Here is a 26,660-nt window from a genome sequence, read left to right as displayed (position 1 = left end):
TGGTGATGCAGTGCATGCAACGAAATTCGTTTTATTTACTTAAATGTTTACTTACCTGTAAAACTCTGTAATCCATACATTACCACCCCCCCACCCTGCCCCTCCCCCTCCCCACGTCACCGCCCTGCAGGTCATCCCACTGCCGACCGTGGCTGCTTTCTTCACTAGATTGTCAGAACAAACAGACAGCCGCGGGCGGTAGTGGGAGTACCGGCCGGGCGGTGACATGGGGAGGGGGAGGGGCAGGGTGGGGGGGTAGTAATGTATGGATTACGGACTTTAAAAGGAAAGTAAACTTAAAAATAAATAAAACGAATTTCGTTGCACTCACTGCATCACATTTGGTGATGCAGTGTGTTGTCCATTGGATTTGCTAAAACTCGATGTGCAAATATTTAGTTAATCCAGTGTACGTCGATCTGGCCCTTTTTCTCTGAAAGAGCCAGACTTATGTTCCTGAATATTGTTTCAAAAGCTGACTCACAATCATATGTGTTTTTTTTCTCTGCAAATGGGAGTAACACCAAATGCAGTGTGTGCAACGAAATTCGTTTTATTTATTTTTATGTTTATTTACCTTTTATAGTCCGTAATCCATACATTACTACCCCCCTCCCCCACCACCCTGCCCCTCCCCCTCCCCACGTCACTGCCCGGCCGGTACACCCACTACCGGCCGCGGCTGCAAACAGACACACAAACTGCCTGTGTGATACATTCTTAGATTGAGAAAGTTATTGTCTGCCCTGGCTTTTTCCTTTAAGTCATATGTTATGCCTGTGAGAACAGCTCATTTTGTATTTCTTAACCTGTTTCTTTTCCTGGTTTATTTTAAATATAATGTGTTTATTTTGGTGAAAGATAAAAAACAAATTAGAAAATACATTTTGCCTCACTCTTTTGAAAATGTTCTTTGGGATCCCAGATAAGTACAGAGATATTCTGATGTTTAGGAATTTAATGTAGATACCTGTCATAGTACCATATTTATGTGGTACCGTTTTGATATCCCTCTTCACCCCTGTATACTGTTAAGGATCCTGCTTCTCAGTTGTATTCAATAGAGCGTTAACCTCTTTCAGATGATGGCCACTAGATCCAATGGCCGTTTGGAAAATTGACTTGTTAACATGGTAGATAGCCTTTTGATGGCTAAAGAACTGTCAAAATAATGCATGCTGTTTATTCTGAAAGTCTTTCAGGGGCTCATTCAAATTAGGAGTTTGTCCTTCTGGTCTTACAACCTAAGCCTCATTCCTCTCTTTCACAGCTCTGATGTCTTGAGAGCTCTGATGTTTTATATGAAAAATAGAAAATCTTTCAGACTCTGTAAACATCTGTTTGTGTCTCTCAGTTGCCTTACTCCATGGAAGAAAGAGGCTAAAGCCACTATGCATAATAGAATGTTCCTTGCAGTACCAGATGCAAACTTCTCTTGGGCAGCTACGTGGAATATACATGCATTCTTCAAGCATTAATCTCTGTTGTATGCTGTCTTTTGTCTTAATCTGTGTACTAAGTTTCCAACAAATTGGAAGGATGTAAAGCAGACAAAGAAAGAAAAACATACTGATGAATCTAGTAGTCTTGATTCTTTTCTCCTCCTACTTCATAATGCACACCCAGTTAATTTTCTCATATGCCATGCAATTCAGACAAAAAATGCAGGAACAGTATGCAGTGGTTTGGTGATGCATTTAAGTATGCGAGAGACTCACTTGTGCAGAGGAGTTCCTGCTCTCTAATCTTTCAAAGGGGTAGCTTTCTATTTTGAGAAGCTTTTTTGGTCCTGCCTTTGCTATAACCAAGGCCCAACCAGTTGCAAACCAGGGAGGGCAAGGCCTGGAGTACAAGAATCACCATAAAAGTAAGTATTCTTGTTTACTACACTGCATCTCTTTAGCTCAGCCGCAGTCGGTAGTGGGACGACCTGCAGGGCGGTGACGTTGGGAGGGGCAGGGTGGGGGGTGGTAATGTATGGATTACGGAGTTTTACAGGCAAGTAAATAAAACAAATTTCGTTGCGTGCACTGCATCACCAAATGCAATACAGTGCACGCAACGAAATTCGTTTTATTTATTTATATGTTTACTTACCTGTAAAACTCCGTAATCCATACATTACTACCCTGCCCCTCCCCCTCCCCACGTCACTGCCCTGCAGGTCATCCCACTACCGACCGCGGCTGTTACGGAGTTTTACAGGTAAGTAAACATATAAATAAATAAAACACATTTCGTTGCGTGCACTGCATCACATTTGGTGATGCAGAGCACGCAACGAAATTCGTATTATTTACTTATATGTTTACTTACCTGTAAAACTCCGTAATCCATACATTACTACCCCCCACCCTGCCCCTCCCCCTCCCCACGTCACCGCCCTGCAGGTCATCCCACTACCGACCGCGGCTGCTTTAGCTGGCTTACTTTGCCACTTGTGTTTTACAGCTTGTGTCTTTTTGGAGGCCCAAGCAAGATCCTTCTTTTTGACATTTTAACAATGAGTTTATTTGTGGTTTAAATTTCTTTGTGTATGTAGGAGTGTGTTTATGTGCTTTAGGTGCCGTATTTCATGAGAGCCAATGACTTGTTGTTTACCAACTAGAATTGTGAACCTTTTGGTCTGTTGTATGCAGGCAGGTTTTCAGTGTTAGTTTAGATATGGTTACGTCTCAAAATTCCCAATAGTTTCTCACTCCTACTCTTATGTATAGGTTGTTTATTTGTTGTCAGATACATTTTTGTGCCTCCGCTTGGTCTTCTTCGAACCTGGTCCACTCTTCCATCCCTCAGTGATTCGTGTGGACCACATGCTTACCATCTGATTAGTCGTCAGCTGTATCCTCTTCCAGATCGTGGTGACTGACTTCTTCCCTGCAAAGAAAAAGATGCAAATACTGTTGATTTTAAATACTGTTTGGTTTTTCTTTACACATCCTTAATTCATTGTTTTTCTGTCTTTGGGGCTCATTTGGGTATTGTTAGGTGGCCCGCCACTTTAGTGGGAACCTCCAACCCACTGGCAGAGGGCCACCTGCCTGCCTCACAGGCATCTCTACATCAGGTGTTTGAGAGAATCCCTTTTTAATGACAGGGTTACACCATACCATTAGACAAACTATCGTAAATGGGAATTTTGTCAATTATTATTAATAGATATCACTGGAGGTCCACTAAATCATCGAAAGAAAATATACATTATTTTATTACATTTCTAAACAATAAACATTAAAAACATACAAAAGTAAGCATTACAGTGATCCTGCTTTGGAGGCATAATGTAGGGCGAATGGGGTGGCGAGGGTGCCTGACTCAGGTGGTGACTTTGGTGGGATTCCACAAATGGGACCTGATATTCATTTCCACCTTGGGCAATGTGATGAAGGGCACCACACTGAAATCATTCCAACAGTTACAGACCGAGTTTCACCTACATAAAACACAATTTTATAAATACCTACAGTTACGCCATGCTCTCCCTCCTGTCATTTGCACTTTAGATGCCCTTCCAGAATTTCACCCTCTGGAGGGCCGCCTCCTCATGGGGGACTTAGAAACCCATAAAATCTGACAGATCTATCAGACCCTGACATCGCATGCTAACACAACCCTACATAAAACCAGGGCAGAATGGGAGGCGGATATCCCTGACTTGACGGATGACGATTGGGCTGAGGCCCTGGCCAGCCCTTGGAGTGCAGCTGTGTCCTCTCGATACCGCCTCATTCAATTCAAATACGAACACCACGTATATTACACCCAACTCCATCTCTGGAAGATGGGGGTCACTCAATACCCCCAGTGTCTGCAGTGTGGCAGGGACGAGGGAACGTTTATACACTCTGTCTGGGACTGTACAGCACTACAGCCTTTCTGGTGCAGCGTTTTGTCTTGCCTGGGTGAAGTGCTGTCCTGGGATTTGCCATATGACCCTAAGCTATTTTTACTACATAGCACAGAGGGAATTGGGGGAAATCGATATAAACAACACATTATTTCTGGCTCTCATGATAACTAAGCATGATATTGCATCATTGTGGAAGGGGACCTCTCCCCTGACATTGGGTAAATGGCATACTGAACTTGATAAATACATGGGGGCAGAGATCGCGGTCTTCCAGGCGAGAGGATGTCCCCTGAAACACGGAAAAATGTGGTCCTGATGGGCAGCATACTGGGGTATCGATCTCCTTCCCCTCCCCTCCCAGTCCCCCTAATTGGTGTGTTTTCTAGTGCGTCCTGGTCCATTGTACACCCCACTAAAAGCCATATTTTGGGCGATGCAAGAACTGTATTTTATTTGCTATATTGCAGGGGTAATGGTATTGTCTGCCCAAAGTTTGTATTATTTTATTTTCTATTGTTATCAGTTTTATGTACAATGCTGGTACTATTTTTGAAATATCAATTGTTTCACTGTGATTATACTGGGCAGCTGCCTTGATGGTACCATGTAAGCACAATACAAAAACAATTTTTAAAACGTTAAAAAGTGCATCATTATTATCCACCATGCAATCATTATCAATAAAAATTTCTATTATCTTTAAGCTACGGAAAAGTGATTTTTTTGTGACAAACCTGTACAATCTATCATAACAAGTATCATTATATTGTTACAGGCATTCCATTATTTAACAATTATTAGTAGCCCTTCAAATGCATTTGTTATTTTCAGTCTCCTTCATCAGGACAGGAATTCTTTGTATGCCATTTCAAGTGAGGAACATGCACCCACACTTGTTTCCCCAAAAACGTTCTCATATACTTGTGTCATTTAGAGTAGATGAGCTTATATAGAATTACTGTAACGTTTGAAATGCCACGGATGTCAACTGTATGACTCAGGGAAGTTTTAGTTTCTCATGACATGTGCTTGACGTCCGTGAGGCAGTTAAGAGAATGTAATCCCTGATGCAGTGAATTTAAACAAAGGCAAATATGCAGCGCTTCCTAGTATATTGGAGACACAATGATCAGGGAGAAGACAAATTACATGGTTGTAAGTGTAGGATCTGTCATCTAGGCCCACAAGTATAACCGCATAATCATATATAGAACATGTTTACCAAGTGCAGGTTTGTGGCCAAGAACAGAATGGAATGGGCAGAAATAAGACAGAGTGATTAGGAAAGCTCAGTCCAGGTCTCCAAGTGTGAATGGGTTGTGGGTAAAAAGGCTAGAGTTTAGATGCAGAGTGTAGAGCTTAAGGTCCACCTGAAAACAGCAAAGATGTATTAGATGTATTTTAAAGTTAAATATTTCAGCTTACACCTTTGAATTTCTTTTTTTTTTTTTATTAAATAAATTTTTTATTTAGCAACTTCAAAATGCATATAGAAATAGAGAGTAATTACAAGAATATTACAATTTTATAGCATTGAGAGATATAAATGCAGGTACATATAAAACAAATAGATTTTTATCACCGAGATATAACAAAAAATAAATATTCACATATTCGCAGGGGAGGCTACAATAAAAACTAGTTTTTAAAACCCATCTTTCCAAGTGATAATAGGCTGCCAAAGTTGAATACCCCGTTGTCTAGACTTTTTGCCCTTTGTTGAATAAATTGCCATTTCTTGATTAAATATCCCTAAGAAACGGGTTAGCCAAATTTGAAAATTAGGGGGCTCGGAATCTTTCCATCGGGCAGCCAATATAATCCTGTATACCGCCACACCCAAAAACAGGCATCTTTCTTCTTCCTCACTGTGCCCTAAAGTATTGTCATATCCTAAAACATAGAGTGTAGGGGACATAGAAACTTTGTGTCCAAATATCTCCTCCCAAAATTCAGATATTTTTGATTTGAAGGAAGTTAGCTTAGGACATTCAGTGAACATATGTAGCAAGTGGGCCGGACCTATGCCACACCTGGGACACTTATCATCAGTTCTTTTTCCCCACACAAAAATTTTGCCGGCGTATAGTATAGATTATATACAGTCTTATAAAGTTGGGCCTTAAGGGCAGCTGTTAAAAATAGCCTAGCACTGAGCGAGAGAACCTTATCAATATCAACATTTGGGTTGGCCAATCTAATTGCCCAGTGTGACTCTGTTCTATCCAAGTCATCCTGTTGTTGATCCATTATTAGCTCGTATATTGTACCTATCCTTGATGTTTTCTTTCCTATATGGTCAAATAGAGAGATTTTAAGCAGTGAAGAATCTGAAAGTTTTGGAGTAAGGATTGTGTTTACTTGGATATACTTAAAAAGGTCAGAGGCCGGGATATTAAATTTTATTTGAAGATTAGAGAACCTGGCTCGAGGGTCGGGATCCATAAAGTCACCCACTGTTAGTACTCCCAAGCTTTCCCACCTTTTAGCAATGTCATCATTAACTTGCCTAGAGAGCAAGAAAGAATGCCATAGCGGTGTGTGTTTATTAATCCTAGGAATATTCATATGTTTGGATACTTTCTTCCATACCCTCCAGGCGCTATTAATAGTTTTAAACTTGACCCCACCTTTGAATTTCTATTACTGCGATGTGATGATAGAAATGTGATCAGAGTTCACGCTGTCATTGCACTGACGGAAGGGAGTGACCCCAAAATAATTTGAACCTGTGACCTACTTATTGTACACAAATCTCTGCAGTGAACTTTTCTACATGCTGGGGTCAAAGCCTGTGGCTTCAGGATTCACACATCTCTCTTTTAGCTATACTAACTAACCATTATTTAAATGTATGACCTATATTTTGTATACACGTATATCCAGCACTGCATCTGATATAGTCTTATTGATTCTTTCACTATTATTAACATGCTCGCAGGCAAACACTAGTGTTTATAGCAATTTTATATATTAAAAACTGCCCAAAGTTTAACATAGAAGGAGAATTTGCTCATCAAACCAATGTCCTAGAGACCACAATATTGCAGATTTGTTTTGCAGGTGGTGTGTTTGGAGGGATACCTTGCAGAGCTCTGCGCTTCAGCTCTCAGATTACTTTGTTTTTTATATCTGATTTACCCTGGGGCTCATTTACCATACCATGCTGCACCCTTTTCTTTTAAAAAGGATTGCACCAGGAGGTTTGATCCAGGATATCATGAAATATACCATGCCTGAGGCATTTAAGGGAAACAAATCTATTTTCAGACACTGTGTCACTTGAGGCCTCAAGAAGATATACTCTGATTACCGTAATGAGGCACGCCTTTGCTGTTTGCTGCCCTATAAGGCACCAAAAGACTATCAATTATGTGGCCCAAACTTTCAGAGGGTAGGGAAACATAGGGTCATATGTACAATAAAGTGGCGGAGAGAGACGTTAGCCTTCCTGCCGTAACACCTTGCTCCGTAGATTTGTCTTATTATATACTAATTAATGGTAATTGATTAATTTGTTGATTATGGTATTTAGTTAGTTATTTGTTTAATTGTTTATTATATTTTTTAATTATGGGTTATATTTTACTTTTTGGTTGTGAGATTTATTGGGGTATGAAGTGGGTAGATCTTTATATATATTAATTCGTGCTAATTGACTAATATGTTAATTATTTTTTTTAAGTTTAAATTGATTGTTATTTATTTGCTTAAACATTTCATAATTTGTGGTGTTATGTATTAAACTTTAAATTCAGGCGGTAGAGGTTATAGCTGGTTATAGCTGGTTGGGTGGGAAGCTTCTAAAAAAAAAAAATCTGAAAACTAAGATTAGTTTTTTCATTAGCAAATAATTAATTTTACTTTTCAATTAATTTCTAATTGAAAAATACTATGTTTGTGAGACCTTATAGTAGAGGCCGCGGATGGACTGGGACCCTGCTAGGGCCCTCCAAAGTCCTTTTCCGTCTGTCTTTCTATGGTGGTCGACCGCTATAGAAAGGCAGAGGGGAAGGTCATCGTAATCACTGCAGCAGTGCCTTAGAAGGCACTGCCCTAATTGTAAGGATTACATTCTGACCACTGGGCCAACTGGCTTCTTGAGCCCGGTGGAACCACAGCGGTTGGTCTCTCAACTCTTACTTTCAGATCGACCACATCATAATGTGACGAGCTGACCTCTGCTTCAGACGTCGGTGGGACTGATCAATCAATCAATCAAGGTTTATATCACGCGAATACTCACCCGTGAAGGACTTAAGGCGCTAAGGGGAGGTTGGAGGGGGATGTGCTGTCAGTGTCGATCTCACCAACATCGTAATGAGGCCCAATGTATTTGTTATTTTTTTTATAAAGTACATTGTTAATGTAATCGTTTTATGTAAGATATACTTAATTTATACATCTATTTAAATTTATAATTGAATTGAAAAATGTATTTATATATTTTTTTTAAGTTGTTTTAAAGTTCCATGTATTTGTTTGAATATATTTTTTTACGTATTCAATTTATATTGATACATTTATCTAGGAATGACCCTCGTTGGACCCCCGCTTTCTTCACGGCTGGCAGCCAGCGTTAGTTAATTGTCTCTCTGACTCTTTGTGATTCCTTATAGTCTGGCATAGAATGTTTGCTTTATTCGAACTTGGTTTTTCCATTGCAGCCCGCGAAGCTTCCGCTTCGTGTTTTGGACCGCAGGAGCGCTGGTCGCTCCAACGTGGCTGTTATTTTGCTCGTTAGACTTAGGGGTCCATTAGGATGGCGGGCGGATTGCCCCCGCCAGGCAGGCGGTAGCCACCGCCGGCCTGGCGGGGGCAATCCGCCCGCCATCCTGACTAAAAACACCCCCCGCCATATTAACATGGCATGCTTGGCCGCGGCGGACGGAAAGACCGTCCGCCGCTTTTCCGCCCCGGTCGCCTTGCGGCCGGGGCGGTAATGGGACCATATGGTGGCGGTGTCTATCAGACACTGCCATCCATATTAGGATGCCTGTCTGCAGCTGCTTTTCTGTGGCGGCAATGCCGCCACGGAAAGGCATGCGGTGATTGCTTGTGTGGGCCCGTTACGGGCCCCCAAGGACTCGGGGGTGGTGGGGGGTGCACATGGGGGGTACTTATGGTACCCCCCAGCAGTTCCATGCACAGCATGGCAGGCACCGCGCGGTGCCTGCCATGCTGTGCATGGAAGTGCACGACATGCCTTCCTGGCATTGTGGCGGGCGGTGCTGAATGCACCGCCCGCCACAATGGAATGAATGCAGGATGCGCCCGCCACTGTGGCGGGCGCATCCTAATGCTGCACACGGGACCCCCGCCCTTAGGGCGGGCGGTCCCCTACTACGACAGGATGGCGGGCGGACAAAGTCCGCCCGTCATCCTAATGGACCCCTTAGCATCTGACAAACCGGACAGAGTGCACTGTGGTCCGCCGGCCACCAGAGGGCGCACCTCCTTTGTCCTTTCTGGGACGTTAAGACTACTCTTAGCGCGTGACGGAAAGCACATCAATTTCAAGACTATGCAGAGCAACCCCGTCCGCGTCTCTGGGAGTGTCAGTTTCCTAGCCAACCTGGTATCATTATCACACCCGCGGGGTAGGGATTGCAGGCGATTGTTCCTGCCGAGTTGCAGTCATTCCCAGGCTGTTGAAGGTGAAAGCCCACTGATATAATTGGCATGTGTCTGCAAGGGCCGCCAAGGCCATTTTAACCCTGGGGGTTGAGAGTGTGATTGCCCTAATAAGGCGCATACAGGGGTTTTGGTGAGAGCGTAGCTTGCCCCTCCCACATCCCACAGATGTTGCCCTTTCCCCTAAGGAGTTCATGAATCTATTGGTAATCCAAACTGCACAGATCCCTCTTACCTGTTGGTTGGCCAACTACAATGTCTTACCTGATACCTTCCTCTCTGCCTCAAAACCCTTGAGATACTTAACTTATGAAGAGTTTTGATGATTACTACGAGGAGGAGGAAGACATTAAGTACTTCCCTGACACAAATGAGTTTTGTGATGTGGTGGATGCTTCCATCGTCATGATGGTGTCAGAGGCGGTGGCCCCTCTGGAGTAGCGCCTAATGGAATTGGCTCAGAGATGCCTGCAACCCCTTGCAGCCCCCAAACCTCCAAAGCAGGCCGCTGCTTCCCCCTAAGGTGAATCCCCGCAAACGCCCCCACCAAGATGGCATGGACCTGGATTCCTTTGACTGGCTAAAGCAGGCGTTCATGGGAGCCAAGTCCCCTGTCTCTCCAACGGAAGCCCCCCCAAGACCTTCCGCCACCTGAGGATCAGAGTTTGGTGTCCCCGACCCAGCCTTTTGATGATTCCCTTACAGGTTCTGATGACGATTCGGATCATGATTGTTCCTTGCATGCCTCCAAGTCTCCACTACAGGAGAGTTGCCAAATGATGGATCCTTCCAGAGATTCACAATCAGATCTCCTAGATCCCGAAGAGCTTCTTCATCCCCATTCCTCGGAATGGGTCCCCTGTGAGAAAGTGGCTAAGTACGTCGTGGGGAGGTTGCAGAATCCAATGGACCAAGAGGTCCGTTCCCACTTTAGGGTGGATTCGGATTGTCCCCGTCCTTCACTAGAGGATAAGTTAGCTATGTTATGGTGGAGGACACTAAGGCATCCGGCGCTCTCATTCCCCCAGATCTCCTCTCCAGTTGGTCTCAGAGAGCAATTATATTCCTTGGCAACACCACCTGCGCAATTTCTATGAAAAGGCGCAGATCATTGCTAATCAAACTGGACCCCAAGCTCGGGGAATTAGCTACATCGGAGGCAGGCCAAGTGACCCAAGGGGGTCCCTTCGGCAACTCATTCGTGAAATACTTGTTAAGTTTGATTCTACATTCAACGCATCTTTAATGCTCTGGTTTTCAGTGGGGCAGGCCGTGGTAGGGGGCGCTCGGCCTGCCCCACTCAACCCGCCTACTGCAGAGGCCAGCAATCACAGAGGGGATAGTGGAAGAATGCTTCACGATTTGGAGAATTCTATCCCACCAGAGGCCGAGGTCGTCACAAGGGACAGTGCAACGGCCCTCGAGGAGGTGCAACCTCTGTATCCCACGGTAAGTTTGGAGCTTATCTCACGCTATTGCTTGGAGGGCAGACTGGCACAGGTTCTGGACAACTGGAGGGCCCTTACGAACAATGCATGGGTGCTACAAATAGTCCAGGGGTTCCAGGTGGAGTTTTACGGTTCCCCAGTCCAATCCTCCCCTCAGCACCTGCTTCATTTTTCAGGCAGGGAATCCGACCTGATCGATCAGGAGGTTCTAGACCTTTTAAAGAAGCAGGCTATTCGGAGATCTTCCCCACACCCCATGGTTTTTTAAAGAAATTTGTTCCTGGTACAAAAACAGGACGAGGTCAGCGTCTGGTGATAAATCTCCGGGAATTCAATGGGTGGTTGGTCTACCGCCACTTCAAGATGGAGGGCATCCATCTTCTCCGCGACCTTCTGCGTCCCAACGAGGGGATGGTCTGCCTTGACCTAAAGGACATGTACCTTACGGTTCCTATTTTTCCGCCGCATCGTCGGTTTCTTCAATTTCAGTGGCAAGGCTAGACTTTCACCTCTCTACTCTTCGGTTTATTGTCGGCACCTTGGTGATTCATCAAGGTCCTGCACCCAGTAGTGGAGAGATTGCAGGCTCAGGGCATACACCTGATTGTGTATCTCAACGGCATGCTGTTCATGAACCAGTGCATTCGATTGTTATCACAACAGCTTCAGTCGGCAGTGATACTTCTCCAATCTCTAGGGTTCGTAATCAACCAAGCGAAGTTTAGTCTCCTTCCAATGCAGTCGATCATCTTCCTAGGATTTGTGATCGACTCAATGGAGCCCACTCTGAGGCTCGCTTCCAGGAGGATGGCGAAGATCCACCACGAGGTGCAGCAAATTTGATGGAAATCCCAAGCCTAGCTCCGTAGCATCGCCAGAGTAGTAGGCCACTAGTCGGCCTCGATCCAAGAGATCTTCCTGGCTGCCCTGCATTTTTGGGCCCTTCAGAGGCTCAAGGCGTACCACTTGCGCAGGGGATTAACGTACATCCAACGGGTCCTCCTTTCCGAGGAAGCAAGGGAAGAATTGCAGGGGTTGCTTTTCCACATGGAGGCCTGGAACACTCAAGCCATCTTTGGTTCACAACCAGACCTGGTAATCGAATCGGATACCAGCGGTTCCGGCTGAGGTGCCCATTGTGGAGAGTTTACCACAGGCGGTGTCTGGTCCCCAGAGGAACAATCTCTGCATATCTACTGTCTGGAGTTGATGGCAGGGGCCTTTGTGGTTCGATATTGGGCCAAGGATCGGACCCAATCCTGTGTCCTTCTAAAGATGGACAACGTGACAGCCGTCCGCTACATCAACCATCTTAGGTGGAACGTGTTCCAAGGCCCTGGCGGATCTAGCCAAGTACTTTTTGGAGTACTTCCTGGAACGCCAGGTATCAGTGACAGTGTAGCATCTTCCGGGAGGAGTCAACCAGATAGCGGACTGGCAGTCGGCCATCTATGCGATTCGAGCCTTTGGAAATTGTTTCTCCCAATGTTCCAGGCCCTCCAGGCTCTCTGGGGCACTTTCACAATCGACGTGTTCGCCTCTCACCTCTAGGATTAACTTCCCCGGTATTTCAGCTGGAGACCTGAACCGGGAGCAGTGGACACAGATGCCTTCCTGCAGAATTGGGCAGTGGAGAGTGGCTCTGCGTTTCCTCCCTTTGCGTTGATAATGAGGTTGACGATGCAGGTACGACAACAGGGGGCGGACTTGGTGGTGATGATCCTGCTTTAGAGATCGCAAGTCTGGTTTCCAGTTCTGCTGGAACTTTCCTGGGCTCCTCCAATCCGTCTACACCCATCGCTTCATCTCCTGAGCGATCCGACTGGCAACCCTCACCCTCTGGTAGCGAACAACTCTCTCCCGCTCATGGTGTGGAGGATTACCGGTCACGATGGAAAATTTGTGGCCTTTCGAGAAGCGTTGCAGACCTCCTCTCTTGAGCCTGGTCGGATGGAACTGTTAAGCAGTACCGATCGGCTTGGTCACATTGGATGGGTTGGTGCCTCCAACGGAGTCTAGATCCCGTGGTAGCAGACAAGTGTCTAGCGTATAGAACAGTCAATGCCTTCCAGTTCGCAATCTCAGCAGGGCATGCATCAGTGGCAAACCTCCTGGTGGGAGAGCATCCATTAGTTAGAAAACTGCTGCGGGCATTTGCTTATCTCTTCCCCCAGAGCCGAGATACTCAGTCCTTTGGGACGTTAATAAAGTCTTGAACTTATTGTCCGAAAAGCAGAGCAATAAGTATTTGTCACGAAAGCAGATTTCCTCTAAGTTAGCCATGCTATTATGTGTGGTATCCTGTAGACGAGTCTCAGATGTCAGAGCCCTTGATATTTCGGGACGTTCGTTTTACCCGGAGGGAGTCAACTTCTTCGTTACCCGACGGACCAAATGCCATTTTCAGGTTATCTCCTATCCGGCGTTTCCAGAAGTTCCCACACTCTGTGTTGTTCGCTGTATCAATGCCTATGAGGCCATGACAACAGATTCGCGACCTCATGGGGAGCGACAGTTGCTCATCTCATTAAGGAAACCCTTCAGGGTAGTCTCATCCCTAACAATTGTGAAATGGGTCCGTTGGGTGATGCTGGAAGCAGGCATTGATTTGACGGGTTTTGGAGCGCACTCAGCAAGAGGTGCAATGGCTTCTAAGGCTTTCACTCTGGGAGCCTGCTTGGAGGATATCCTAAATGCGACTGACTGGTCTTCAGACTCAACCTCCAAGAGTTTTTTACTTTAAGCCAGTCTCCTCCATAGGGGCCCTAGTAGTGGACAAGCTTTAAACTAGCCTAATCCTCGCCTTCGGGTCCTGACATATAGAATGAAAAGTTTCTTAGCTTTTGTTACAGAAAGTTTCAATTCTATTAAGGACACAGAGGCACGGATTCGATTTCCCACGATAACTCATGTCCCACCCAGGTCGAGGGATTCTACTTTGAGGTGTAAGTAATGATTTTCTCCCTGTGTCTTGACTGTTTCATGTAAGATGTTATGTTATCTATACAGTTGTTTAGAAGCTATAAATGCTTTAGGGATGCTCTATTGTGGCCGTTCGCCGCAAGCAGTGTTTAGGGTTCCTTTTTCTCTGTTCATAGGTTCAGTGTCTTCGAAGCAAGAGGGTTGAACTTCCGCTGTCTGCCTTATCGCAGGAAGAAAGAGAGGGTCCAGCGAGGGTCATTCCCAGATAATGAGGCAGGAGCCGCCTGATTTGACAGTTGCTGGTGTTCATGAACTTGATGTTTTACTGAGGACTCATGGGATGTGTAGTCCTTGTGTTGTTTATGTGTCCTTAATAGAATTGAATCTTTCCGTTACGAAAGCTAGGAAGTTTGTCATTCTTGTCCAGAGCGATCTCTAGAGATTTGTTGCAGTCAATAACTACAGGTCTGCAGATAAGTGCATTTAGGGAATTGATGCAAGATGGTTTGCATGTGTTGAGGAACATAAGATTCAGCTCTGGGACTCCATGTATAGATTAAAGAGAGCAGAGGCTAGTATGGAGCCACAAGGGCCCACTTGATTAACAGGAACCGATTTGAAAGGGACCTATTTCGTTTGATCTGTTGGGACCAGTTGTTAAGATAAGAGAAGAATCAGTTAAGGCCTTCTATCCCCCTCGCTTTTTCAGAGTGTTTAGAATGATGTCATAATTGACTGTTGAATGCTCCAGAAATGTCGAAGAATATGAGAAGGCAAGAGGTGTTTTTGTCCAAAATGCTGGGAGTGTCATCCATGATCTGAAGTGTAGCAGTTTATGTGATGCAGTCAGCCCAGAACCCTGACTATAATTTGTTTATCAAGTCATAGTCATCAATAAGTTGGCTGAGTTGAGTTAAAATGTATCTTTCTACAACTTTTGCAAGGGTAGGTAGGTTGCATCTTAGAAGTCATTGAAGGGCAATATTTTGTCATGTTTCGGATGGCACGAAAGCATGTCATCTAGGCTAAAACCCTGATCAAATCCACTTGAGTAACTTTGTCTAATCATCTTGCACTTCACTGAGTAAGGTCTTGTTTGAACGTCAGACAATGTCTCTCTTCAAGTTTCTCTGTTGGGGTATTGTGCCCAGGCAATTGAGTCCCCTAGGTTTGAGGATTAATCTATAACAATATTACACCCAGAATATAAATCTAAAGGGAAGTTGGATATCTTTAATGGTATGTAACGTTTACAATGAAATTTTTACAACGCACTACCATTACAACGCAGGCATTACCACGCATACCATTACAACGCATTGCGCTGGGGGGCGCTCTAGGATAGGTAATAAGTTTAATTTTCTATCCAACACCTTCCCTAGTGTCCACGGGGACTGGAGTTGGAATAGAAAATTATACTTACCACTATCCAGCACCTCTAAGCGCTATGCGTTGTAATGGTATGCGTGGTAAAACCCCCGTTGTAAAGGTATGCGTGGTAAAAGTATGCGTTGTAACGTCATACATCCTCTTTAATTGAGGAAATATATATATAAAAAACTCGTATTGGCTTATTCCGAATCGTCTAATTTAAATTCAACCAGAGGGGATGTATGTCATTACCCCGCATGCTTTTACAACGCATGCCTTTACCACGCAACTTTTACAACGCAAGTCGTTACAACGACTTGCGTTGGGGGGTGCTGGATAGTGAATAGTTTAATTTACTATTCCAACTCCAGTCCCGGTGGATAGTAGGGAAGGTTTTGGATAGTAAATTAACTATTCCCTATCCTAGTGCGCACCCAGCGCAAGTCGTTGTAACGACTTTCGTTGTAAAAGTTGCGTGGTAAAGGTACTCCATTGTAAAAGTTGCGTTGCAAACGCTGTTTACCAACCAGAGGGCACTCAAATTAATGAGTCAACAGTGGTGACGTGGGTATAGCGAAGTATGTTTATGTAAGATAAAAAAATCATTGAAGACTGGGAACTAAAAGTGTTAAAAACCTTCTCTATCTGCTGTCCTTTGCTGCTGTTACCCAATAAAGGCCAAACCTCCCCACGATTCTAGGTTACATTGACTGGAAATACAAAGAATTCAGTCTTGTTAAATGTCATGGGGTAAATAAGATGTTTCTCCACCCATGGTAATTTGAATCTAGCAATTATGTGGGATAAAGCTCAGGCAGATGTTGTAGAATGAAAGAGTGCAGAGTAACATATGGAGTATTGGAGCTGGTTGGCACAAGCCCTAATGAGAGACAGCTGAATGAAGGAGAACCTTAAGGGGATGTGTGATGTTAAACAATACCCTTGAAACATTGAAAATAAGATATACATTGTAGATAAATTAGCTCACATATCTCAGGAGAAACAAATAGTAAATTGTTTGGCAGCATTACAATGTAATATTATAACTATAAACATGCAGAAAATAATTTGCTGTAGGAGCTTATGTTGTATTTTACACCTCTGCACTTGAAAACTGGAAAGTGGTGAGGATGTTAGTGATTTCACACGGCCTCTAATGCTGCCTAAAGTGCATGACAGCTCAAAGTGCAAAATATGATAGAAGAGGACAAGAAACAAGATGATCCTGGACTATGGCAGGTAGAGGAGAAGAAGGAAGCAGGAGGGAGCTACCACCTTTACTTGTAGGACAAGGAAGATACCAATTGGCAATTTTGTGGTGGCATGTACTACTTGTACTACAAGTAAGAACCTCATTATCATACTTCTCCTTTGGCTAAATTACTTTGGACTTACTTGCATCACTTGAAAACATGATTAATGACTTCTGTAAATATTTTTTACAACAGCCAAAGGTACAGCAGTAGACAACATCTTCACTTTCAGCTCATCCACACCCCCTACAAATAACAAACAATGAGCAACCCACAGTAACCCCTTGTGAGCTTGGGCATAGGTTACAGAAAGGTAAAGAGCTGACAAGAAAATGTTTCGAAAAACTATTACTAACTACTCTTTATTAAATTAATTGTATGATCACTTAATGATTAGAGAACAACAAAGTAAAGGATCATGTTCTGAAAAGTGTTAAAGAAAACAAGAAAAGAAAAAAAGATAAGTGATGCATGTGGTTATATGGTTGAAAACCAATCTATTGAAAAGTGAATAAGAATAAACGAGGGCAATGCAAACAATTTCCAGAAATACATCAACACTGTATCATCACAGCCCAGTACAGTTGTAAATTACAAAAAAACATGTGTTGATGCATAAAATGTCCTCTCTCCTGGTTGTGTCATACCGATCTTCACCGAAAAGTAGATAGTCCATAGGTGAAGAAATTAAAGGTTATAAAGAAGGAGTCGTGGATGGATTGTTAACATTTCAAGTGACATGAATCCACTAGACCATCCTCAGGACGAAATTGATGTGAGAGGAAGTGTTTCAAAAGACCCCAAAGGATCTGTATATAAGTATCAAACAACATAAAACATATTTGTCAGTAATTATATTTGTGTATTCGTGAAACATACATAGGTAGCGTGGAAAGGTAACAATAAATAATTGGCGGATAGATGATGAGTAAATACTCAAAATAAACAAATGTAGAGTGCAAACCTTGCACTAGAATTATTACAGATTGCATATTAAGAACTGCATAAAGGCCTCAGTGATATTCCCTCGGGCTGACTCCAAATAGCTCAGGTAGTTACATCCAACAGGGAAAGCCCTATTACCCGAACCAGGGGCCAATAAATATTTAAACAATTACAAGGGTTCCAGAAAAATAAAAAATCACAAAAAAACAACAGTGAACTATTGAAGTTTTTACATAAATGAAAATACAATTTGATTGAAAGACAATATAAGCAGAAATACATGATAAATCATGAAAAATCACAAAAAGGTAACCAACAAACTTAATCACAAAAAAGAACGATTATTAATGTAAAGACATCTTCTAACTTTTTGTTTTTAATTATGTAATAATTATACAGCGATACAAATACACAGTATGCAAAAGGTGCTCACAAAGTTACACAATTAACATCACTGAGGACACAATTGAAAATGTAAACAATGAAAAAATGGCAGAGGAAAAAAAATAAAACAAAAAGAAGTCCAACAAATAATAAGAACAAAAATTGCAGTAAATGTTTCCTCGATAATATGTGCCAAGGAAATACGGTGACAGAGAGCGACACGACCGCTTACTTGATTATTGGGACAGCCATCAGCCTTTGTACAAATTGAATTTGGAGTGGGCCGGTTGCCGGTTTTGAAAGTTGTACCAGTATAATTGCATCGCAAAATGTACAGTTGTTTAGACGATTTTCTTGTCTTGTGGAGTTACCAATGCTGAATTTGTGGTTTGATTACTTTTAGCTTCTGTCCCGGTCCACCGCAGCACTGCGTGCTAATTGAGTGGAGAGAGGGCTAGTATGTTCACTGTCTTCCGTGCTCCCATCCATAGATACCATCTTGGGAGGGCGGCGGTCTAGCTTTTTTCTTAGGCCCACTTCCTACTAGGATAAAACCGGAGGATGGTGCTGACGTGTAGCGGGTGCGCGCAGCGGGTGCACCAAAGGCAAGCCTGGCTGCGCCCGTCCGCGCCTGGACCTCGCCGGTCCCCCCTCCTCCTGGGCGAACAACCCCAGAACCATTGTGGAAGATTAATTACTTACAAAAGGCCCTACTAGCGCTAAGACCTCATGGTAAGTGTCCCCCACGTTATGCTAAATATCTCTTCCTTGACCCCTCCTCACCATATAGGATTCAACCATACACATGACAGACGTTTTAGATCCAAACCGGTAATGAATATAGAACAAACTGCTACACTCAATCAGCAGAGTAATAAAAGGGCCGGTTTTATGTATACGAATATCACTTGTATGCTCTTAAATACAAGCGGCCAGATTCATGAAACAAAAATCGGCTCGCAAAGGGCCAGATTCTGAGAATCTGGCCCTTTGCGAGCGCAATTTTTGCATTTGGGATTCATCATCCCAAATGCAAAAATCGCTATTATAGAATTCGCAAATTTGCGAGGAATTGCATTTAAGGAATCTCTATTTGAGATTCCTTAAATGCAATTCATTAACCAATTTTAAATTGCGAATTCGCAATATCTGGCCGCTATTTACCACAAAGTCAGACTTCGTGGTAAATAGCGAAAAAAATAGAAAAAAGCACTTTAGTGCATTATTCTCTGTTGCATGTTACACACACACATGTCCTTTGGAAATGTGTGTGCGTAACACCTGTGAAATGTTTCATTTCAGGGGTGTTACAGGGTGTCCTTTGGACACCCCCGGCACCCTTGAAATCGCATCCTTATTTGCGATTAGCAAATTGCTAATCGCAAATCAGGAATAACTCCCCATTCATTCCTATGGGCCTGTAGGAATGCATGGGGAGTTATTCCTTATTTGCGATTAGCAATTTGCTAATCGCAAATAAGGAACATTTAGGAATCGCAATATTTTTTGCAATTCCTACATGAATCCCGTTTTGCAAGTTCTTAATAGCGATTCCTTATGAATCGATATTAAAGACTCGCAAAACGGGTCTTTGATGAATCTACCTGAAGGTCTTTAGTGAAGCATCATTTCGAATTTTACTAACTAGTTGTTGTTTTTTACCGAAACATGGGCATGAGTGACTGGGCACCTTGATAAAATAGCGTTGTGTGCTATGTGACAAAGGTGCTACAGCTCTTTTAATAAGGTGCCCAGTCACTCAGGAATAAAGTCTTGAAGTGAGTAGATCTGGCCGCCTTTTTAAATCATTTACCCCTTTTTATCACTGCACATATAAAAAGAGAAAAAATACCCGCTCCACTGTAATCAGGTGTCGCAGCACACCCTGTTGGCACTCGGCCTTTTGGGTGGGACCCCGATGATGAAGCATGTCACCAACTAGGTTGGTGAGTTAGGGGTCTTCTAAAAGGACATGCTATGTCCTATGTCAAGGTTGGGCACAAGTGCTTGATTAAGACTTAAGCTTCAGGCGCAGAGACTTTCTCTGTCTCGCCTTCAGGGGGCACTCTTCCATTTGTTTTTGTTGTAATAAGACTGGGGACTAGGAGTTCCCACCTCACATTTGAGTGAAACACCCTCACTCTCTTATTGTTTTCTCGCGACCCATGTTAAACTAACGCCTGCCGGAACCCAGATACGGTTTTGCGGATAAGCTCAGTGTGACCCTTGAATCATCCATCCTCAACTTCTACTTCTCAGTGTTGGGTGACTTTAATTTTCAGGAGACTGATTCGGACTCCACAAACTGATTGATATTATGAACGGTCTCGGGCTAACTTTAATATCCAGAGGACCGACGCACAGGCTGGACATATGTTAGACGGGTTATTTTCAAATCATCCATCCATGAACATACTACCTTCTCTTCCAAATACATGCTCTGACCACTGGGCAGTTAAATGGCAGCTACAAATTCAGGAGACATCATGGCACAGACCTGTAGTGAAAAAAACTCCAGTAAGAGCCTGGCACAGAATTCAACCAGCCGAGTTGGAAGCCATACTTACAACCTCACCCTGACAACCGGCCCGTAATCTAGAGCAGAGTGTTGAAAACTTTCCCATTTGGTTAGTCTCGGCTTTAGACACTCTAGCCCCGTTCAAATGAAAAACTAGGACAAAGAAAGTCTCCCAGCCGTGGTACAATGAGGCTCTTAGGACATCAAGACAAGAATATCGCAGGCAAGAACAGAAGTGGAGGAAAAACTATGAGTCCGAAGAAAGAATAACCTATAAACTTAAATTAGCCAAACATAAAAAATGCATTCTAGCTGCTAAAACGCTCTATTACTCTGAGCAGATAAAATTAGCATGTGATGCTAATAAACCCTTTTTTCAAGTCATACAAATTCTGGTAGTACCCGTCAATCTTAATTCAGCAGTGAATAGTCAAGATTTGTGTGATGCTCTTGCCTGCTTTTTTCAAGAGAAAGTAGCAAATATTTTTGGGATAATCAATGTTATTGGTTTTTGAACAAAAGTACACCAGTGATAATCATAGTATAATGCACTGCAGTAATGATAAGAAGTCACCACATTTTCTCTTTGGATGTTATGTATTTGGCAGACCATGTCCACATGAGGCCCCATATAATATATACAGACAGTGGGGTGAGAAATACTCATTCTATCTGACCCAGCCATTTGCCACCAATACCTGTGGTGGTTAGCCGGACAGCCCTGGACTTTATACAGGGGTTTCTCTTGTGCCGCACACCAATCCACCCCACTGCTCCATTTCGTGAAGCTAGGTGGGCTGGGATTCTTCCAGTTAGCAGCAATGTCTCTTTTTTCCACAATCATGGCCGTATTGAGGAATCATTTGTCATTCCTGGACCCATCGAACCCATCTGTGATTCCCAGGAGCATGGTTAGTGGATTACGCAGGACCTCCCAACCTAAGACTTCTGTGAGCTCTCCTTCTATAGATTCCCAATGTTGCGCTAGGAGGAGGCAGGCCATACCATGTGAAAGAAGTCTGCCTGGTCTTGGTCACAGCGAGTGCAGGATGCAGTCAGGTTCAAGCTATCACTGTGAAGGCGCTTGGGAGTTAAGTAGGCAGCATGTAAATAGTACAGTTGGACCAGGCGGAGCCTGGCTGATGTGGTGATTGTTTCGGGTGCCATCAGTGCGTCCCTCCAATCTTCCTCCTCAAGGGTTCTTACCCAGCTCTCCCATTGATTCCTGAGCTGATCTATTGTAGTTGGAGTATTGTTGGTTAGGGAATGGTAAATACGCGAAATTCCCCCCTTCCCCACATTTCCCATCATGGTTTGTGCCTCAGGAGGACTATATTCTGACAGTGTTGTACCATTCGATTTATGTGTATGGAGGGCATGTCGTAGTTGTAAGTATCTGTAGAATTGGGATGAGTGTAGGGATGTCTGGTCTGTAGGTTGTGGAAGGTGCATATGTGGTTGCCAGTCCACAGATCCCCAAGCTGAGAAACTCCAATGAGGTCCCATGTTCGGAATCCCTTTAATCCGCTTAATTCCCTGGGCCAGGTGCATGGCCAGAGCAGTGTGCATTGGGTCAATTTGCTCGTCCAGTGGGTGTGGCGCAAAGAAGCCTGCCAGGCCAGGAGAACTGCCTGCGTTACCACAGGTAGAGTTCTGGGTGTGGGTCGTACATCATCGCTTGAATCATAGGTAGACCTAGTTCGTTCAGTTCACATCTGTACGCCAGACCAGACCAGCCCCCATTAAACCAATCATGTAGTGTGAGTAGGCGGGTTGCCAAGTAGTATAAATATAGACTGGTCATGCCCATGCCTCCGTCAAAGGGTGGAATTCGTCATTGGGCTAAAGCTATACGAGGTCTCCGTCCACCCCAAAGGAATTTAGTGGCTAGGCTATCTAGTTCCCTGAACCAAGTCAGTGGAAAGGGAAATGGGGTGTTTTGGATTACATAGAGGAAGCTAGGGAGGATAATCATTTTTAAAAGGGTGATTCTCCCTACAGGGTTAAGCAGTAGCGTCTGCCATTTGCGGAGGTCTTCTCTAGGTCTCTTCACTAGTGGGGTTATGTTAAGTGATCAGGCGAGGTTAAGGAGCAATGTGATCCAGATTCCCAGGTATTTAAACGATTGCCACCTGATGGGTATTGTGGATTGCCAGTTGAAGCGGTCTCTTGTTAAGTGTAGAGGGACCAGAACAGATTTACTTGGATTTAGTCGCAGGCCGGAGACCCTTCTGAAAGAGTGTAATGCCGGGAGACTGTGGGGACGATTGGCCGGTTCCGCAAGGAAGAGCAAGACGTCATCTACGTACAAGGCGATTTCATCTTCTTCTGAGCCTGGCCACTTCCAACCCTGAATTCGGTCGTCGACCGAATGAGGCATGTCAGGGGCTCCATCACTAAAGCGAAAAGGAAGGGTGAGAGGGGGCATTCCCCCTTGTTTCTCTTCTAATGGGAAATATTTCCGACAGTGCCCCATTGACGAGCACTCGTGCCTCAGGTCGGGAGTACAAGACCTTAACCAAGTTGCGAAAATATAGAGCTAGACCCATCTCGACCATTACGTCATCCAAGTATTGTCAATCCATGGAGTCAAAGGCCTTCTCAAAGTCAATTAGGAGTAGTGCTAAATAGGGGGTTAATTATTGGTGGTTTGCTAGAGCCAAATGGGGGCGTCGGAGGCAGTGTCTAGTCCCTTGTGATGGCATAAACCCACATTGATTGGGGGGGATCAATTTGGTAAGGTAGGGCCTCAGCCGATGGGCTAGAACCGAGGCAAATATTTTAACCTCTTTGTTTATAAGAGAGATTGGGCGGTAGTCGGCACAATTTGGCGAGGGTGGTTGTGTTTTAGGAATAACGACAATGGTGGCAGCATCTGTTTCTGGGGTTAATGAGCCCTTTTTGAGGGCTTCAGCAAATATATCAGAGAGGTGTGGGAGGAGTATCTCCCGATATGCAGCGTAGTACTCTGGTGGGAGACCGTCAGGGCTTGGGATTTTGCCTGTTGCGGCACGTGTTATGGCCTCGTTTATCTCCTCTCGGGTGATGGGGAGTTCTACATCGGCTGATTCGGCCGCGTTAAGACAGGAAAGACTTAGGCGTCCGGAACTGAGCAGCTCTGAGAGGGAGACTTCATGGCGTTGCTCTGACTTCAGTTTGCGATAGTAGGAGGCAAAGGTCTGGGCCATTGCTGGGGGGGAGCGATGAGCAAGGTCTTCTGGGTCCTTAATCGCTGGGATTATGCGGTTGGCCATGGGGTATGTGGCTAATCTGTGCAGGATTTTTTCATTTTTGTCTCCCCAGTCGTACACCCTAGCTATGGAGAATCTCCGTAGTAATTTGGCGGCTTCCATAGAAAGTTGTCTGATTTCGTCCCTTAGGTGTGCGAGCTGCCTCATCTGGACATCATCTCAGTCTCCAGGTGGGCGTTTCTCAAGGAGGGTCACCTGGGCCTCGAGGAGGGTAATCTGGCTGGTCTGAGCCAGACGTTTAGTTTGAGTTGGCCATTTGCGAAGCCACGGATGGTGCCCTTGCCTGCTTCTCACAGGGTAAGCAAATATTTGTAATACATTTTCTGCAGGCAGGACATCTATATAGTCAGAGGTTCAAATTCCAAATGCAGCGACAGGTCAATCTAAGCTTTCAGCTTTTAAGGTACCTTCTGAAGAACAGCTCAGGAGTTTAATCCCTTTAGTTAAATCTAGTGCTCCTCAAGACCCATGTCCACTAAAAATAATGCATATGATCCCAGTGCAAGTGGCACAACACCTTGTGCAGATTTTCAATATAATGTTGACCTGTTTACGGAGGGTGCTTTCCCAGTGCACTGGGCATCTACCTCTGTCTTCTTAAAAAGGATAATCTCAGTGCCCTGGACTTGAATAACTTTCGCCAATTTCCAGACTTCCTTTTGCCGCTAAGCTGGTAGACAAAGTAATGAATGAGCAGCTATCTGAATATATTAAAGAGAACCGTCCGGTGGATGACACCCAATTCGGGTTCAGGAAAAATCGTAGTACAGAATCCGCCTTGATGTTAGCCACTGAGGAAATTCGAGAAACTCTGGATAGTGTAGGGATCTAGTAAAAATCAAGTTTAAAAGAAGAAGTATGCTTCAATGTTGAATAAAAAGATGAACTTTATTGGAATAACTATTGGTCCCATCTATCCAGCAGTCTGTGTCAGGTATAACTGACATTCTCAACCTCCAGTCTGCTCACATCAGGTTCTATCACCATGGTGCTACTCAAACACATACATACCAGGTAAAAGTTACATTAACATGAAGGAGAATGATCTAAGGTACAATACTATATACCTTCCCCCTTTATACAAAAAAAATGAGAAAAGTGAAAAGGAAAAGAAAATAGCAATGCACAGAAAGAGCACATGTAACGCTAACTAAATCATAGCAAAATCTTTAAATTTAGAAGGTTGTCTAACAAAACTCTTGCTTTGACTTCCCACATTTTCCTTACTGGTAGCTGATTTTGTAGAAAACTGATGAGATTGAGTTCAAAGATTTACTAACATCCTCGTTGGCTATTAACTTACTGTTCTTGATGACAACCACTCTATTAAGATTCCAAATGCGTGAATCCTCAGTTTTTATGGCAATCGTTAAAAATTGTATGACCTTGTGTGGTTTTTGAAACAAGCTGGACGCTTTCCTACCAAAAGGAGCTCTAATCATAACATAATCACCCACTTTACCTGGAGTGATCTTGACAGCTTTTCTGTAATCAAAGGACAATTTCCGTGCATTTATCTTTCCATGCTCCTTGAGCTTCCACTTGTCATCAGGCCTAGACACCCCCTTTCTAGAAATGGCTTCATTGATCCAAAAAAGTGCAGTTATAGTGTTGGCACTCCTTCCTTTGAACAACTCAAACGGGGTGCGCCCTGTAGCGGCATGAGGTGAGATCCTGTAAATTTCCACCTTTTTTAAGATTTCCTTTTCCAGTCCATACAATTTTGTTTGGCCATGGCAATTGTTTCCTTTAAAACACGATTGAAGCATTCCACCATACCATTTGTCTCGGGAAGATATAGGGAACACAGCTTGTGTCTGATGGAGCACTTAAGTAAAAATTCTTCCATATCTTTGGAGACCAATTGAGCACCATTGTCTGTCAGGATAACTCCAAGCAAGCCTTCCAGTCCAAGCACTTCCCTGAGAAACAATATGACTTGTTTTGTATCAATACTTATAGTGACTTTAATTTCTGGCTACCTGAAATACAAATCTATTAGCACAAATACATAACTTTCGCAACCATTTCCTTGTATTGGCCCCAAAATGTCAAATGCTAATTCTTGCCACGTCCCTTTAGGAAGCTCCCTGACGACCATGGGTTGAACTCTGAGTTTAAGACATTTTTCACTCAAGCAATCCCTTACAAGACGCTCAACTTGTAGGTCCATACCAGGCCACCAATAATTAAGTCTGAGCCTTTCCTTTGTTTTAGACATCCTTTGATGTGCTAGATTTATAAGCTCTTGATGGAAGATGTCAGGCGGAACCAATCTGGTTCCTCGAAATATAAGACATTCACACTCAGACAACTCATCCTTCACATGCCAATACTTTGCACAATCTCCTTTAACTTTACTATCCCATCCATCCTTGAGCAAAGAAACTAGCTCAAGACATTCTTTGTCTGAGGCACAGTCTTCACACCATCTGCTTTCCTTCATTCCATCATTCTCAATGCTACAAACCCATTCACTGAGTTTGACTTCATCAGGATCAGAATCACGGTCATCTTGTGACACAAACCTTGAAAGTGTATCAGCAATGCTATTCTTGCTTCCTGGAATATACTCAACTTCAAAATCATATCCTTGAAGTGCCACCACCCACTTGGAATTTCTACCTGAAATGGCATCAATACCTTTTTGTAAAAAACTTGGCATAAAGGTTTGTTATCCGTCCGCACAACAAATTTCAAACCCCACAAGAGATTTTTGAGTTTCTTCACAGCCCAGTGTAGAGCAAGGGCCTCTCTTTCTATTACAGAATATCACAACTCAGCCCCTCTAAGGCTTCGTGAAAGAAACAGAATCAAACTTTCAGTATCTCCATCTCTTTCCTGCAGAACAGCTCCCAGACCTTTCTTACTAGCATCTGTAATGAGAACTGACCTCTTAGAGGGATCAAAACTCTTCAACTTGGGAGTCCTTTTGAGCATTTCTTTAACTTCTTTGAACTCGGTTTCACACATATCAGACCAGACAAAATCCACACCTTTACATAGAAGCTTTCGCATATTTACACACTTCTCTGCAAAACCCTTTATGAATTTGCCGTAATACTCAGCCATGCCAAGGAATTT

The 26,660-nt window shown here is 43.7% G+C and overlaps 1 protein-coding gene across 1 annotated transcript in view; it reads right to left on the bottom strand.

The window, feature by feature from the left end:
• Positions 1-2,387: 2,387 nt before the first annotated feature.
• Positions 2,388-26,660, bottom strand: part of LOC144763964 (uncharacterized) — a 725,263-nt gene continuing 700,990 nt past the window's right edge. The window contains exon 9 of the mRNA XM_078650044.1: positions 2,388-2,877. Coding sequence (XP_078506170.1) covers positions 2,829-2,877 — 49 coding nt within the window. The 3' untranslated portion in view covers positions 2,388-2,828. The remainder of the gene's footprint in view (positions 2,878-26,660) is intronic.

The sequence above is a fragment of the Lissotriton helveticus genome, chromosome 1_1, assembly GCF_964261635.1.
Source record: "Lissotriton helveticus chromosome 1_1, aLisHel1.1, whole genome shotgun sequence".
NCBI classification, from domain to species: domain Eukaryota; kingdom Metazoa; phylum Chordata; class Amphibia; order Caudata; family Salamandridae; genus Lissotriton; species Lissotriton helveticus.
Note: the sequence above shows the minus strand (reverse complement) of the source record. Positions and strands in the feature narration are given on the sequence as shown.